The sequence below is a fragment of the Neoarius graeffei genome, chromosome 23, assembly GCF_027579695.1.
Source record: "Neoarius graeffei isolate fNeoGra1 chromosome 23, fNeoGra1.pri, whole genome shotgun sequence".
NCBI lineage: Eukaryota > Metazoa > Chordata > Actinopteri > Siluriformes > Ariidae > Neoarius > Neoarius graeffei.
Genome location: NC_083591.1, coordinates 59,569,472 through 59,584,615, shown reverse-complemented (window position 1 = coordinate 59,584,615; position 15,144 = coordinate 59,569,472). Strand labels below are relative to the sequence as shown.

Here is a 15,144-nt window from a genome sequence, read left to right as displayed (position 1 = left end):
GTGTGAACCTGGGTTTATTACCTGGAACTTTTTCAGACACATTGGACAGAAGGAAACAACTTGTCCCTAAAAAAGGAATAAAGAATATTAAATAAAATAAAAATTGAAAAGTGACTGAGTGGATTTTGATGATTTGAAATGATGTTCAGTGTTAAAGGATAATGTGGTGTAAATATCTAAAAAAAAAAAAGTGAAATGATCCAGTATAATGTAAAAGCACGACATTTTATTGATTGATTGATTGATTGACTTCTCATTATTGGATCAGTCCTGATTTATTTTCCTCTTTCGAACTGAATACAGTGTAAATGGAGCTGATGTGGAACGCAGATCCCTTTATGGCCGTTTTCTATTGTTTTATAGTTCAACATTTTCACTCGCAGTTAGGTCATGTGCAGTTCTGATTATATCTGGCAACCTCACTGAGGGGACAGCAGCAGTTTCACTTTGCGTGTGGGTTCGGTTCAGTGTGGGTCCGGTTCTTTACAGGATCTGAGCTGAACATCGGAGTCACTTTTAACTTACTGATTTATTCACGGTGAACTTTTATAAAACATCTGCACTGAGAGCTGGGAGAGGATTTAACTTTACATTTAACTTCATATTTAACTTTAAACCGGCTGAGTGTCAGAGAATCGGCTCCTGATGATGATGATGATGATGAAGATGATGAAGATGATGATGCTCTTCGTCTCTTTTCTCTCTCATTTCTCAGCGACTTTCCCTCTGAAAGGTGAGAAATCATCTTTTAATTACTGACCTCACAGGGGTGTGTGTGTGTGTGTGTGTGTGTGTGTGTGTGTGTAAACAGGCACTAACAAAATATAAACAGAAAGAGAAACTACACTCAGTATTTAAAAAGGAACCCATGGGTTCCACAACACTGCATCATCTTCAGTCTTTAAAATAATAATTTAAAAAAAGGTAAAATTATAAAATTCTGTGTGAGACTTCTGTGATTTTAAGATAATCTAGTCAAAAAGTTTTGATCCTCAATAATTTCAAAGAAACAATTTATTTTTTAAGCAATATTTACTGCCATGTTGCTTTTACATTACTTTTATATCATTTTTATTGTACATTTATTCTAATTTACATATTATTTTAATAAATATTTTATATTGAGCAGCACGGTGGTGTAGTGGTTAGCGCTGTCGCCTCACAGCAAGAAGGTCCGGGTTCGAGCCCCGTGGCCGGCGAGGGCCTTTCTGTGCGGAGTTTGCATGTTCTCCCCGTGTCCATGTGGGTTTCCTCCGGGTGCTCCGGTTTCCCCCACAGTCCAAAGACATGCAGGTTAGGTTAACTGGCAACTCTAAATTGACCGTAGGTGTGAATGGTTGTCTGTGTCTATGTGTCAGCCCTGTGATGACCTGGCGACTTGTCCAGGGTGAACCCCGCCTTTCGCCCATAGTCAGCTGGGATAGGCTCCAGCTTGCCTGCGACCCTGTAGAAGGATAAAGCGGCTACAGATAATGAGATTTTATATTGAGCAGCATGGTGGTGTAGTGGTTAGCGCTGTCGCCTCACAGCAAGAAGGTCCGGGTTCGAGCCCCGTGGCCGGCGAGGGCCTTTCTGTGCGGAGTTTGCATGTTCTCCCCGTGTCCGCGTGGGTTTCCTCCGGGTGCTCCGGTTTCCCCCACAGTCCAAAGACATGCAGGTTAGGTTAACTGGTGACTCTAAATTGAGCGTAGGTGTGAATGTGAGTGTGAATGGTTGTCTGTGTCTATGTGTCAGCCCTGTGATGACCTGGCGACTTGTCCAGGGTGAACCCCGCCTTTCGCCTGTAGTCAGCTGGGATAGGATCCAGCTCGCCTGCGACCCTGTAGAACAGGATAAAGCGGCTACAGAGAATGAGATGAGATTTTCTTTCTTGTCACTCAAATGTGTTGTTATTTCATTTTTATTCCTCACCTTTTTCACTGTTTTGTTTGATTACCTTTTCTTGGTATGAAAGGTGCCATAGTCTAATCAATAAAATGTATTATTGATATTTTTATGAAATATGTATTTATTATAATGTAGCTATAGAACATACACCATACAGTCAAACATGTGTGAAGATCTGATCATCACATTCATACCAGCTTGCTGGAGATCACGTTCCAAAAGCATGCTCAGTAATATTGGTTTATTCCCGTTTGCTGTGACAGCATGTGCATGTGAGAGGAGCTCTCGGGTTCAGTTCATCCCAAAGGTGTTCAGTGGGGTTGAGTTCAGTGCAGGACACTCAAGTTTTTCACTCAAACCTTCACACACCACTTCTGAGCTGTTGTTGTTCTGAGATGTTTCCTTCACACAATAAATCACACTGAGTTGTTCCAGGCAACTGAGAGCAGATGTAGCAGAGCAGAAATGTCACAAGCTGCTGCATGGTCAAAGAGGCAACCTGTGACTGTTCCACATTTAAGGTCATGGAGCTCTTCAGTTCAGTTCAGTTCTCTCACTCTACTGCCAGTGTTTGTCTAGAGAAAGCACACAGCTATGTGCTTGACTTTATACACTTATTAGCAATAGGCATGGCTAAAACACCTAAACTGAATCATTAGGACAGGTGCACATACTTTTGGACACTGTGTCGTGGCTTTATAAAAGAAGAACTGTATAATTCTAGGACCTTCCCATGTTCGAAAGGAGCAACAATAAAAACACAGAGCCTCAGTGCTATTAAAACAACAACAACAACAACACACACCCTTCAGTCATTTATCAGAAGGAGAATGATTTCACATGTTCACATCTTCAGTTGTTCCTAGGGGAATCTTTCAGGATTTGAACAGTAAGTGCTAAAAGAAGGCAACTGGACTTGCTTGAAATTCTTGAAGACGTTTCACCTCTCATCCAAAAAATGTCTTCAGTTCTGTCTGACTAGTGGAGAGTTCCAGGTATTTATCCTCTAGTGGACCAAAAGCAACCCTAAGAAGGAGTCGTTAAGGTCACCTGGGTCGTTAAGTCATCCTGTAGGTGTTGGGGTCACTGGGGGCCAGGTGTGAACAGTGTTAGCAGCCTAGAGAGTCGTTAGGGTGATCTGTGGGTCTTTGGTTCTCGTTCATCCTGTGAGTCATTGAAGTCAGCTGAGTCTTGGTGTGGATGTGTATTCAGTTTTCTGGGAAGTGTGCCAAGGACTGCATTGTAGGTGGCTGATGTCTCAGTGGTGTCTCAGACCACCTCCTCTGTTCAGTCACTACGTTTACATGCACATCCAAATCGAGCTGCTGTCGGTAATCGGGCTGAAGGTCCCAGCAGGGTGCCAGAGAAATCCAATCGTACATGCACACAACTGAAATCGGGCTATTGTGTGAGGTGCTTTGTGCACCCGAGCCACAGGTGGCGCAACACGCCCCATCGTGTTGGTACACTTCCGGTTGTCGTCATGAAGAAGAGCTATTCAAGAGTGTAAACAAAGTTATCAGTTCCGTGTTCTCCATTGCGTGTTTTTCTCCCGTCCATGAATTTTAATATATTCAACTCCTTAAGCTGAATGAGCATGAACTCTGTCTCCTCATTGCTCCAGAAGTGCACGTTTCTGCTTGCCTGTAGCAGTGGGGGCGTGGTCAAGTGCCGGTCTGTGACCGGAGGGCGGAGCCAGGGAAGGTGAGTGGCAGAATAACTACACCTGACGGTAATTAACCTGTGTTTGTGTGGCTTCCCAGTAACCGCGCCCTATTTAAGGAGGCAGAGGGAGAGCAGAGGGGAGAGCTCGTCCCGGGACTAGAACACAGCGCGTGCGCTTTTCTCTCAAGAATAAAAGTAGGCTGTTAAACTGAAAAGTCTGACAATAAAAAGCCTATTAGTACCAGAAGCTTTGTCCTGCCGTCCTCTGTGCTCCACCCACACTTCAGAGAGCTCTACATCGCCATTTTCTCTTCTTCGTTTGTTCCTCCTGACCTCTTCTGCTGCTCGCTACTACTGTTGTCATGCCGACCGAGGCTGTTGTGTTTCCCGCTTGTGGTCTCGTCACTCCCGGAAGTAGCTCGACAACTAGCTCGATAGGGTTTACATGCACAAAGTAGCTCGGCAGAAATCGCATAAACTAGGTCGTGTAGCTCGATTCCGAGAAATCAAGTTCGGTTCAATTTCAGCCGAATTAAGGTGTATACATGGCATTTTGAACTTCGATTTCAGTCGAGCAACGGCAGAAATTCGATTCTCTCTATGTGCATGTAAACGTAGTGAGTGATGCTCATTCTGGGTTGACGAAGATGGCTTCTTTTACTCCTCTTTCAAACCACTGGTCTTCTCTGGCTAAAATGCATACACTGCAGTCCTGAAACGAGTGTCCTTTGTTATTGAGATGAAGACGGACTGCAGAGTCCTGGCCTGAGGAACTGGCTCTCCTGTGTTGAGCCATGCGCCTGTGAAGCGGTTGTTTTGTTTCCCCAATGTACAGGTCTGTGCATTCCTCACTGCATTGTCCTGTTTGCGTCTGGGTATTGTGTCCTCAGGGTGGACCGGTTTCTGCCTCAGAGTGTCACTGGGTCTGAAGTGTACAGGGATGTTGTGTTTGTAGAAGACCCTCCTGAGTTTCTCAGATAGTCCAGAAATGTAGGGAATGACAATTTTCTTGCGTTTGTTGCTGTTTTCCTCCCTGTCAATTGTGCTTCTTTTTCTGGTCTTGACAAAAGTCCAGTTTGGATACACACACTTCTGAAGTGCTTCTTTGATGTGTTTCTGCTCCTTCTCTTTTCCCTCTACCGCTGTAGAAATGTTCTGAGCCCTGTGATGCAAGGTCCCAATGACCCCCAAATTGTGTTCCAGTGGATGGTGAGAGTCAAACAGTAGGGAGTGGTCTGTGTGTGTGTGTGTGTGTGGGGGAGTCTTCTGGTAGACCTTGATGCTCAGGCTTCTGTCTTATTTGATGTGCATGCTACAGTCCAAAAAGGCTAGGTTGTTTCCACTGACATCCTCCTGGGTGAACTTGATGTTGATATCGACTGCATTGATGTGCTCTGTGAAGACTTCCATCTCATGGGTTTTGATTTTAACTCAGGTGTCATCCACATACCTGAGAAGGAGCAAAAACACATCAAGGAAGCACTTCAGAAGTGTGTGTATCCAAACTGGACTTTCGTCAAGACCAGAAAAAGAAGCACAATTGACAGGGAGGAAAACAGCAACAAACGCAAGAAAATTGTCATTCCCTACATTTTTGGACTATCTGAGAAACTCAGGAGGATCTTCTACAAACACAACATCCCTGTACACTTCAGACCCAGTGACACTCTGAGGCAGAAACCGGTCCACCCTGAGGACACAATACCCAGACACAAACAGGACAATGCAGTGAGGAATGCACAGACCTGTACATTGGGGAAACAAAACAACCGCTTCACAGGCGCATGGCTCAACACAGGAGAGCCAGTTCCTCAGGCCAGGACTCTGCAGTCCGTCTTCATCTCAATAACAAAGGACACTCGTTTCAGGACTGCAGTGTATGCATTTTAGCCAGAGAAGACCAGTGATTTAAAAGAGGAGTAAAAGAAGCCATCTTCGTCAACCCGGAATGAGCATCACTGAACAGAGGAGGTGGTCTGAGGCTACATCCCCACGACAACGGCAACGAGATGTTATTTAAAAAAATATCGCGTCCAAATGGGCAACGATCAGTAAAATATCAGGTCCATATGGCAACGCAACGCTTGCTGAAAACGATGCAATACACATGCCACACCTCTAGGGGCGCTGTAAGACAGTCCCTTCGGAGACACCAGAACAATAGAAGAAGTAACGACGCATGTGCATAAACTATTATGCGCGAGACTTCATATTAGCCACAAAGTCAGAAAAATCTGTTCGTAAAATTACATTATAATGACCAAATACAATGAAAAGTATTTTTCCAGTCTCACCTGTGAAAGGTAATCCCATGTGATCTCGTTTGGACGGCAAACCTGTTGGTACAGTTAAACGCAGCACATGAATCTTTATTCTCCGCTTTGACCTATCCAATATGGTGGCGAGGATGACGTATGATTCTACACGGAAGGCGGCGTCTTTAATGGTCCGGAATAAATTGAATGCTGCACGTTGATGGATTAATTTGCTCTTCTACGCCCTTTTTGAGGAATGTATTGTAGGACTTAAACCCACATCTGAAGAGGTGAGATCGCTCCTTTTTTTCCCTATTTTTGCTGGCGGGATTGACTCTGCCCTAAGGGCAGAGTCTCTCTCTCTCACTTTGCACCATTACACAATAAATATTCACAGTGAAAATATTTTGTAAGCGCGTTTCATGAACCAAGTTATAGGATTTGTTGACAACTCGCATCGAGTTCGTTACACTTCTACCCGGCGTGAAGCACTCACAGTCATGTGGTTGTGACGTCATCGTAAACAAATCCGTTCTACTCATCCAGACGACTTCACAACGGCAACGTTGCCAGATCTTTCCACTCTGGAACCCGTTCTCAAAAAGATTGCGTTTTGGGCACCCAAAACGCCGGTGCCGTGTGGACGACAGGCCTAAACGATAAGCAATTGTATCGGAGTCACCTGAATCCGTTGCCGTGTGGACAGGGCCTGAGACACCACTGAGACATCAGCCACCTACAATGCAGTCCTTGGCACACTTCCCAGAAAACTGAATACACATCCACACCAAGACTCAGCTGACTTCAACGACTCACAGGATGACCGAGAACCAAAAACCCACAGATCACCCTAACGACTCTCTAGGCTGCTAACACTGTTCACACCTGGCCCCCAGTGACCCCAACACCTACAGGATGACTTAACGACCCAGGTGACCTTAACGACTCTTCTTAGGGTTGTTTTTGGTCCACTAGAGGATAAATACCTGGAACTCTCCACTAGTCAGACAGAACTGAAGACGTTTTTCGGATGAGAGGTGAAACGTCTTCAAGAATTTCAAGCAAGTCCAGTTGCCTTCTTTAGCACCTACTGTTTACTATGACCTGGATGACTGAGAACCTTCACAGACATATTAAGGATTTGAAGTAGAAGCCAGTGATCAAGAGTTTTCATATCAGAAAGGATTCCAAGTAGAAGGAAAATGATTAAAGAACTTTTTTTTAAATTTCGTCTCTCACAGGTTTTATAAAACACTAAACACGGACTGTTTTTACTCATAACATTAGCAGTGTGTTTATTTATTATCAGAGAAACGTGGGATGACTGTGTTGGTGGTGATTCTGTGTGCAGGCTGTGTGTGTGAACCTGGAGAAAATGGCACCAACACCACGAGACTCATCAACATGCTGTGGATAATCAGGAACAAACCCACGTCCTCGGGTAAGAAACGAGTCGGAGGAACGTTTACACTTCTGTCAAACCGCAGTGATGAAACGTAGAGCTTCTGTGATCATCTGTGTTCAGCTCGGCTTAAACAAACACTGAGTTAGTCAACAACGGAGATGTTCATTTAATGTCTCAACTGGTGTTGAAATATGTGTTATAACAAGTGATAGTGAGGATTTTAGGTGTTTAAGTGAAACGTTGAAAAGTTAATTCAGTTCTGTGAGAGTTAAACTGAACGGAGGTGTGAAGTGAATAACAGAGCTCCTACAGAGTTCAGTGTTCACTTTATTCCAGAATAATTAATCTGGGTCTCTGTGTGTTAATTGAGCTCTAAAAGTTAATTAGGTATGGTAAATATTTATGTAGTGAAGGTGTTCAGTTTGGTTCTTTAGGTGTTTAAAGAGCTCTGCGAGTGTTCATTCAGCCCTGTACATTTCTGTGTGTTTTGTTACAGTGAACAGGTTTAATGAATCTAACTTTTCTCTCTGTGTGTGTGTAAAACTCAGTAAATCTGAGATGTGCGTGTTTGTGTGAGTGCCAGTGCATTGTTCAGCTCGACATCAACAGTTTGGTTATTCAGGTGAAGGAGAGCAAGAGAGAGATGCTGGGGGACGAGTGTATGAAGCTGGTGAAGGATCTCAGCGTGATGGAGGATTCAGGAGGTGTGTGTGTGTGTGTGTGTGTGTGTGTGTGTGCGCGCGCATGGGCACCGCCAGGGGGGGAAAGGTTAGAACAATTCTAGGGGTCCAGCACTGCCATGGGGCCCTTTAAGGGGCTGATAATATGCTTTTAATGATTTTAATAAGACTTTTGAAATAACAACAATGCAATATTCCATCTGGTAAAATGAGCTAATTGAACAAGGTTGTCTATTTCTTGAGTTCTTCAACATATTGTCATTTAACCCTCCCCCTTTTGCGAAATGGTACGGTCCAGTTCTGGTAGAAGCGTGATGCGTTAAATCTGTGTGCTGATCAGTGCAACGCTACTTGCTGCTGTGTTGCGGTGCAGCAGCCAGCCAGCCAGCAGTGGAGTGCGTACAGTCTATGATCGCTAAATATGAAGAGCGGCTGTCAAAAACGTAAAGAAAGGCAGCCGAAAGCTGAGAGGGACCGGAGAGGCAGGCAACTGGTCACTCAGTTTTTCCCAAAGAAAGGTAGCTATCGCTCACATGCGTGTACAAAATATTAGCGAATGGTAAATGAACAGTATGAACGTGGTTGGATTAGCCTATCAAGAGAACACTTTTACAGTTTGTACAGTGACATTTTTTCCATTTTAATAACTGAACTGACTTGTGTGATAAACAAGATGAAATATTACGTTATGCTGGTGCTAATAACTAGTGCTAATAACCAGTTTCATAACTAATGGGGTGCCCTAAATATGCACAGATTCAGCCTCAGGGGGACCTCCGCCCTACCAAACCACTGAACCCCCCTTTGGAGAAGGAGGTAAGCAGCAATACAACCCATAAATGCTTTAGGATTGAAGTTTTTAATGAGCGAGCGCCATATACAGTTTGCTAGATTAAAGTGTTGCTAATCACCCATCACACATTTCACTACCAATTGTCCTAGCACAAGAAGGCATGTGGCAAAATCTTGAATTTTCATTTGTGATTGTAAATGCACCAGAATTAGTCACTGACCAGTTTTCATCTAGTCCCTGGTAGGTTAAAACATAAAATGTAATAACAAAGTCACAAACTCAAGGTCCATGGGCTATCAAAAGTCAAATAATGACAATAGTGCAATTGTGACGAGGTTGGGCAAAGTTGGGGGGCCCAAAATTCTGATCTTTCATGGGGCCCAAAATTTCTGGCGGCGCCCCTGTGTGTTATTCGTGATTGTAAGTATAACTGAGTGGGTTCATACTATGAGGCTGCATTCAAATAAAACCACTGAATTCCTATTTTTTGATATTTTGGAGTGACAAAAATTCAGTCAGCATTAAAGTTTCTGCAGCATTTTTGCACAACAAACAATTTAATTGCCAAAAAAATTGTAAATCAACATTAACGAGTATTGTTGTGTTCATTGCCCACAAATGCAGACATTTCACAGCATCTAAAGACTGTGTTTATAAAATCTCTCGAGAAACCTGCCCAGTGTTACTAATACCGAGAAACATCTTACTGCTATCTGACTGAAAATGAGGCGAACTTCCATTCAGCTGGGGTGTGTGTGTGTGTGTGGACATTTATGATGAAAATAATACAGTAATTAACTTAAACATCATTCGCTATCTGAACCCATGGAGGAGCTGAACAGCGATCTGGAGAAACGTCAATGTGGCATCATCGTTCCTGAGCACTGAGCGACACGCGACTATTTGTGAACACAGCACAATCTCAGAGCTATACATTTTATATTCCAGAAGCAGGAAGATCAGAAATTAAACCAAATGTTTTATTTATACGCGTGTGTGTGTTTCAGACACATCCGGATCGTCCATTGTGACTCTACTTGTCGGAGCTTCGGTCTTCATCACATTTCTTCTGCTCTGCTTCACGCTGTTCAAAAGACCAGGTGAGGTACAGCAGGATCACTCGCTGACTCCGCCCTGCAATTGACTAGTTCTCCACTTAACTCCACCCCTTAACACTCTCTAGCTATCCATTTAACTCCACCTTCTCAATCCTTCCACTTAACCCTGCCTCCTCAGCATTCTCTGTCTATCAACTTGACTCCTCCCCCTCAGTTCTCTTTCTCTGCCCCTCTTCTGAACTCCATCTCACCTAATCCATCCACCTGACTCCACCCCCTCAGCCCCACTCACTCAGGAGCACCGTAGCATTACATTTAAATACAGCGTTGTGATAAATATTGGTACCCCTTGCATTAATCTACACTTGCTTTATGAATTTATATTCATTATACACTTTATTCATGAAATTTTTTCCTCTCAATTAACACATGGATGTGTGATAAATGTTTTTGCACATTATGACAATGTCTCTCCCTCTTTCTCCTTTTCTCTCCTGTTCTGCGATTCCTCTGAACTTCAGAAACTGAGGCTGGAGGTGAGGATAAACTTAAACGACAGGTTGTAGATTAACTCCGCTGTAGCGTGCATGACTTCACTGTGATCTCTGACATGTTTTTACTGTGTATGATTTATAAACACGGTGTGTTACAGCTGAGACAGCCAAGTGTTTGCATATAGTTTGGTACAGCTCATTTATAAAACCTTTCTGAAAAAACAACTTTTTGGTGTGCTTTCATTTAAATATTCATGAACATTTTTAAATATGAAGAAAATTAAATGTTCAAAAAGGTGAGACATGGACTCACAACTTGACATAAAAACACTGTTAGAAAAAAACTATAAAGAGCTGGGGTTTTTTTATTGATTGTACACCTGCTAGAGTAAAGGGTGTGTTAGCTTGTTTGAAATTGAAACTTGCTGAAATTTATTAAAATAGAGAGAAATGAGAATTACTCAGTGATGTACATATATACAGTGGTGCTTGAAAGTTTGTGAACCCTTTAGAATTTTCTATATTTCTGCATAAATATGACCTAAAACATCATCAGATTTTCACACAAGTCCTAAAAGTAGATAAAGAGAACCCAGTTAAACAAATGAGACAAAAATATTATACTTGGTCATTTATTTATTGAGGAAAATGATCCAATATTACATACCTGTGAGTGGCAAAAGTATGTGAACCTCTAGGATTAGCAGTTAATTTGAAGGTGAAATTAGAGTCAGGTGTTTTCAATCAATGGGATGACAATCAGGTGTGAGTGGGCACCCTGTTTTATTTAAAGAACAGGGATCTATCAAAGTCTGATCTTCACAACACATGTTTGTGGAAGTGTATCATGGCACGAACAAAGGAGATTTCTGAGGACCTCAGAAAAAGCATTGTTGATGCTCATCAGGCTGGAAAAGGTTACAAAACCATCTCTAAAAAGAGTTTGGACTCCACCAATCCACAGTCAGACAGATTGTGTACAAATGGAGGAAATTCAAGACCATTGTTACCCTCCCCAGGAGTGGTCCACCAACAAAGATCACTCCAAGAGCAAGGCATGTAATAGTCGGCGAGGTCACAAAGGACCCCAGGGTAACTTCTAAGCAACTGAAGGCCTCTCTCACATTGGCTAATGTTAATGTTCATGAGTCCACCATCAGGAGAACACTGAACAACAAATGGTGTGCATGGCAGGGTTGCAAGGAGAAAGCCACTGCTCTTCAAAAAGAACATTGCTGCTTGTCTGCAGTTTGCTAAAGATCACATGGACAAGCCAGAAGGCTATTGGAAAAATGTTTTGTAGACGGATGAGATGAAAATAGAATTTTGGTTTAAATGAGAAGCGTTATGTTTGGAGAAAGGAAAACACTGCATTCCAGCATAAGAACCTTATCCCATCTGTGAAACATGGTGGTGGTAGTATCATGGTTTGGGCCTGTTTTGCTGCATCTGGGCCAGGATGGCTTGCCATCATTGATGAAACAATGAATTCTGAATTATACCAGCGAATTCTAAAGGAAAATGTCAGGACATCAGTCCATGAACTGTTGTTCCCACCTGCTTCAAGAGCACCATCATCCCTGTTCCAAAGAAAACCTCTCCATCCTGCTTCAACAACTACCGCCCTGTGGCACTGACCCCCATCATTATGAAGTGCTTCGAGCGGTTAGTCATGCAGCACATCAAATCCATCCTCCCGCCCTCCATGGACCCGTACCAATTTATATATCGGGCCAATCGGTCCGCTGATGATGCAATCTCCACCGCTCTCCACTCAGCTCTCACTCACCTGGACACTAAGGACTCTTGCATGCGGATGCTGTTCTTAGACTTTAGTTCAGCATTTAACACAATCATCCCCCAGCAGCTGATACAGAAACTGGACTGTCTAGGACTAACATCTCCCTCTGCAACTGGTTACTGGACTTCCTGACCAGAAGACCACAGGCAGTCCGGGTCAGCAGCAACACATCCAGCACCATCATTCTGAACACAGGGGCCCCTCAAGGATGTGTGCTCAGCCCCCTTCTCTTCACCCTGCTGACCCACGACTGCACACCAACACACATCTCTTAATCAAGTTTGCGGATGACACGACTGTGGTGGGACTCATTAACAATGATGGGTCATACTACAGGGACGAGGTGAGCCAACTGGCCATGTGGTGCGGAGACAACAATCTCTCTTAATGTGGAGAAGACAAAGGAGATGGTTGTCGACTTCCGGAGAGCCTCCACCCAGCATCCTCCACTGACCATCAATGGTGCCGCTGTGGAGAGAGTGAGCAGCACCAAGTTCCTGGGTGTGTACCTCACCGAGGATCTCTCCCGGAGCAGCAACACCGCATCACTGGCCAGGAAAGCTCAGCAGCGCCTGTACTTCCTCCACAGACTGAAAAGAGCTAGAGCACCAGCCCCTATCATGCAGACCTTCTACCGCAGAACCATCGAGAGCATCCTGACCAGCTGCATCACTGTGTGTACGGCGGCTGTACTGCATCCTGCCGGAAGACCCTGCAGCGCATAGTGAGAGCAGCTGAGAAGATCATTGGTGTCCCCCTACCTTCCCTTCAGGATTTTTACAACACACGCCTGGCCCGCAGAGCACTCAGCATTGCGGGTGACTCCACCCATCCCAACCACCACTTCTTCAGCCTCCTGCCTTCTGGGAGGAGAACGAGAAGCCTCCGGGCGAGAACCAGCAGACTGAGAGACAGCTTCATCCACCAAGCCGTCAGGATGCTGAACTCCCTCCCAGGCCAGTACCCCCTTCCCTTAATACACAAACCAAACGTCACCAGACACTTTAACGAACTGTAACGGAATTCAATTGCACTACGTTAAAACTGTTTACAATACCGTCTACACGGGGTTTTTTCTTTTGTTAATTGCACTATATAGAAACTATTTAGAACACTGTTTACACTTTTCACATATCTGCCATATTTATACTTACACTGAAAATTCTGCTCATACTGCCTTTTTAAAAAAAAAAAAAAAAAAAAAAAGTTAATTGCACTATATAAAAACTGTTTACAACACTGTTTACACTTTATACATCTAATCTTTGATAGACTTCACTGCTACACTGTTTATATTGTCATATCTGCCATATTTATACTTGCACTGAAAATTCTGCTCATACTGCCATTTATTTATACTGATAATTACGATACTGTCAGACTGCTGTTCCCGTTTACATTGTTCATTCTGTTTATATTGTCATTCGTCACATTTAAATTTATACCGTTAATTCTGTTCACACTGCCACATTTGCACTTTCTGGATTGCCATGGTCTTGTCTTTTCTTAGATAGCTTTGGCTTGTGTGTGTAAACCCCCCCGTTTTTTTCCCCCTCCCCCCTTTTTATAGTTTATACCTCGTACCTATATTTTATATTTCATGTTTATTACTGTTTGCACTGCGGATAAGAGGGAAACGCAATTTCAATTCTCTGCATGTCCTGCACATATGGCATTATTGACAATAAAGTTGACTTGAACTTTAATCTCAAGAGAAGGTGGGTCATGCAGCAAGACAACGACCCTAAGCACACAAGTCGTTCTACCAAAGAATGGTTAAAGAAGAATAAAGTGAATGTTTTGGAATGGCCAAGTCAAAGTCCTGACCTTAATCCAATGGAAATGTTGTGGAAGGACCTGAAGCGAGCAGTTCATGTGAGGAAACCCACCAACATCCCAGAGTTGAAGCTGTTCTGTACGGAGGAACGGGCTAAAATTCCTCCAAGCCGGTGTGCAGGACTGATCAACAGTTACCGCAAACATTTAGTTGCAGTTATTGCTGCACAAGGGGGTCACACCAGATACTGAAAGCAAAGGTTCACATACTTTTGCCACTCACATATGTAATATTGGATCATTTTCCTCAATAAATAAATGACCAAGTATAATATTTTTGTCTCATTTGTTTAACTGGGTTCTCTTTATCTACTTTTAGGACTTGTGTGAAAATCTGATGATGTTTTAGGTCATATTTATGCAGAAATATAGAAAATTCTAAAGGGTTCACAAACTTTCAAGCACCACTGTATAGAGAGAGAAGGAGCTCTCGCCCTCTGGTGGCCCAACAGGATAATTACAGCTCCGCCTCAGAGCCAAGGTCTGTGTTAATAAGATCTGTGCTGAATAAACACACAGAACATATTCCAGTATTTTATAAAAATACTTATGGGTTTTTAAAATATATTTTTAGGTGTTATAGGCTCCCTTATTCATTACCCCCCTGCTTGGTCTCTGGAGAATACGATGAAGCAGGAAAACCTACTTCCAGAGACTAAAATGACCTACTGATACGGTAAAGGTGTATCACAGTTTAACATGATATATTGGCATTAATATGATGCAAGTTACAATCTTTGTAAAATAATCTATTCCACTCCTTTCAGTATTTACAGGATGTCCAGGTGAGAGTTCGTCCTGGAGGTGTCGGACCATGGCTTAATTTTGGAGAAGGAAAGGATTTACACATACGGTGGTGAGACTCTTTCTTGGTGCACTGGACCCCCCCAAAAAACAAACAAACAAAACAAAAAACCTGTAGGACTCTCAACAGCTGAAACAAACCGAGGCACTGTCCCAAATGCTCATCACTCTTCAGTGTTCTTCATTTTGAGACTCCATCACAAACACTCCACTCTCACGAGACTTCTTTAGAACCACAGTGGACTTTTCATTTCCTTTGTGCAATAAAACTCCCTTTTTCTTACCTCTCATTAATAAACTGAATTCTTAACTTTTCAGATTGACTTGTTCATTTGTCTTGCTCACTGCTTCAAAAGAAAACACAGCATATGTACTACTCCACGTGGAATTTCCAAAGCTGTTCCGAGAACAGTTAAAAATTCCTGGATTTGTCTAGTCTGGAAACCCGCTCAATAGCTCTTTACAT

The 15,144-nt window shown here is 43.1% G+C and overlaps 1 protein-coding gene across 2 annotated transcripts; it reads left to right on the top strand.

The window, feature by feature from the left end:
- The first annotated feature begins 441 nt into the window (after positions 1-441).
- On the top strand, positions 442-14,995 carry LOC132871385 (uncharacterized). Of its 2 annotated transcripts, XM_060905503.1 has the most exons (8): positions 442-733; positions 7,159-7,248; positions 7,761-7,916; positions 8,649-8,708; positions 9,693-9,785; positions 10,265-10,279; positions 14,449-14,550; positions 14,642-14,995. In XM_060905503.1, exons 1-7 carry the CDS (start codon positions 646-648, stop codon positions 14,544-14,546), a joined length of 600 nt encoding a protein of 199 aa, XP_060761486.1. In that variant the 5' UTR covers positions 442-645; the 3' UTR covers positions 14,547-14,550; positions 14,642-14,995. The 2 variants fall into 2 exon arrangements, with proteins under 2 accessions (XP_060761486.1, XP_060761487.1); XM_060905504.1 differs by lacking the exon at positions 8,649-8,708.
- The last annotated feature ends 149 nt before the right edge of the window (positions 14,996-15,144 follow it).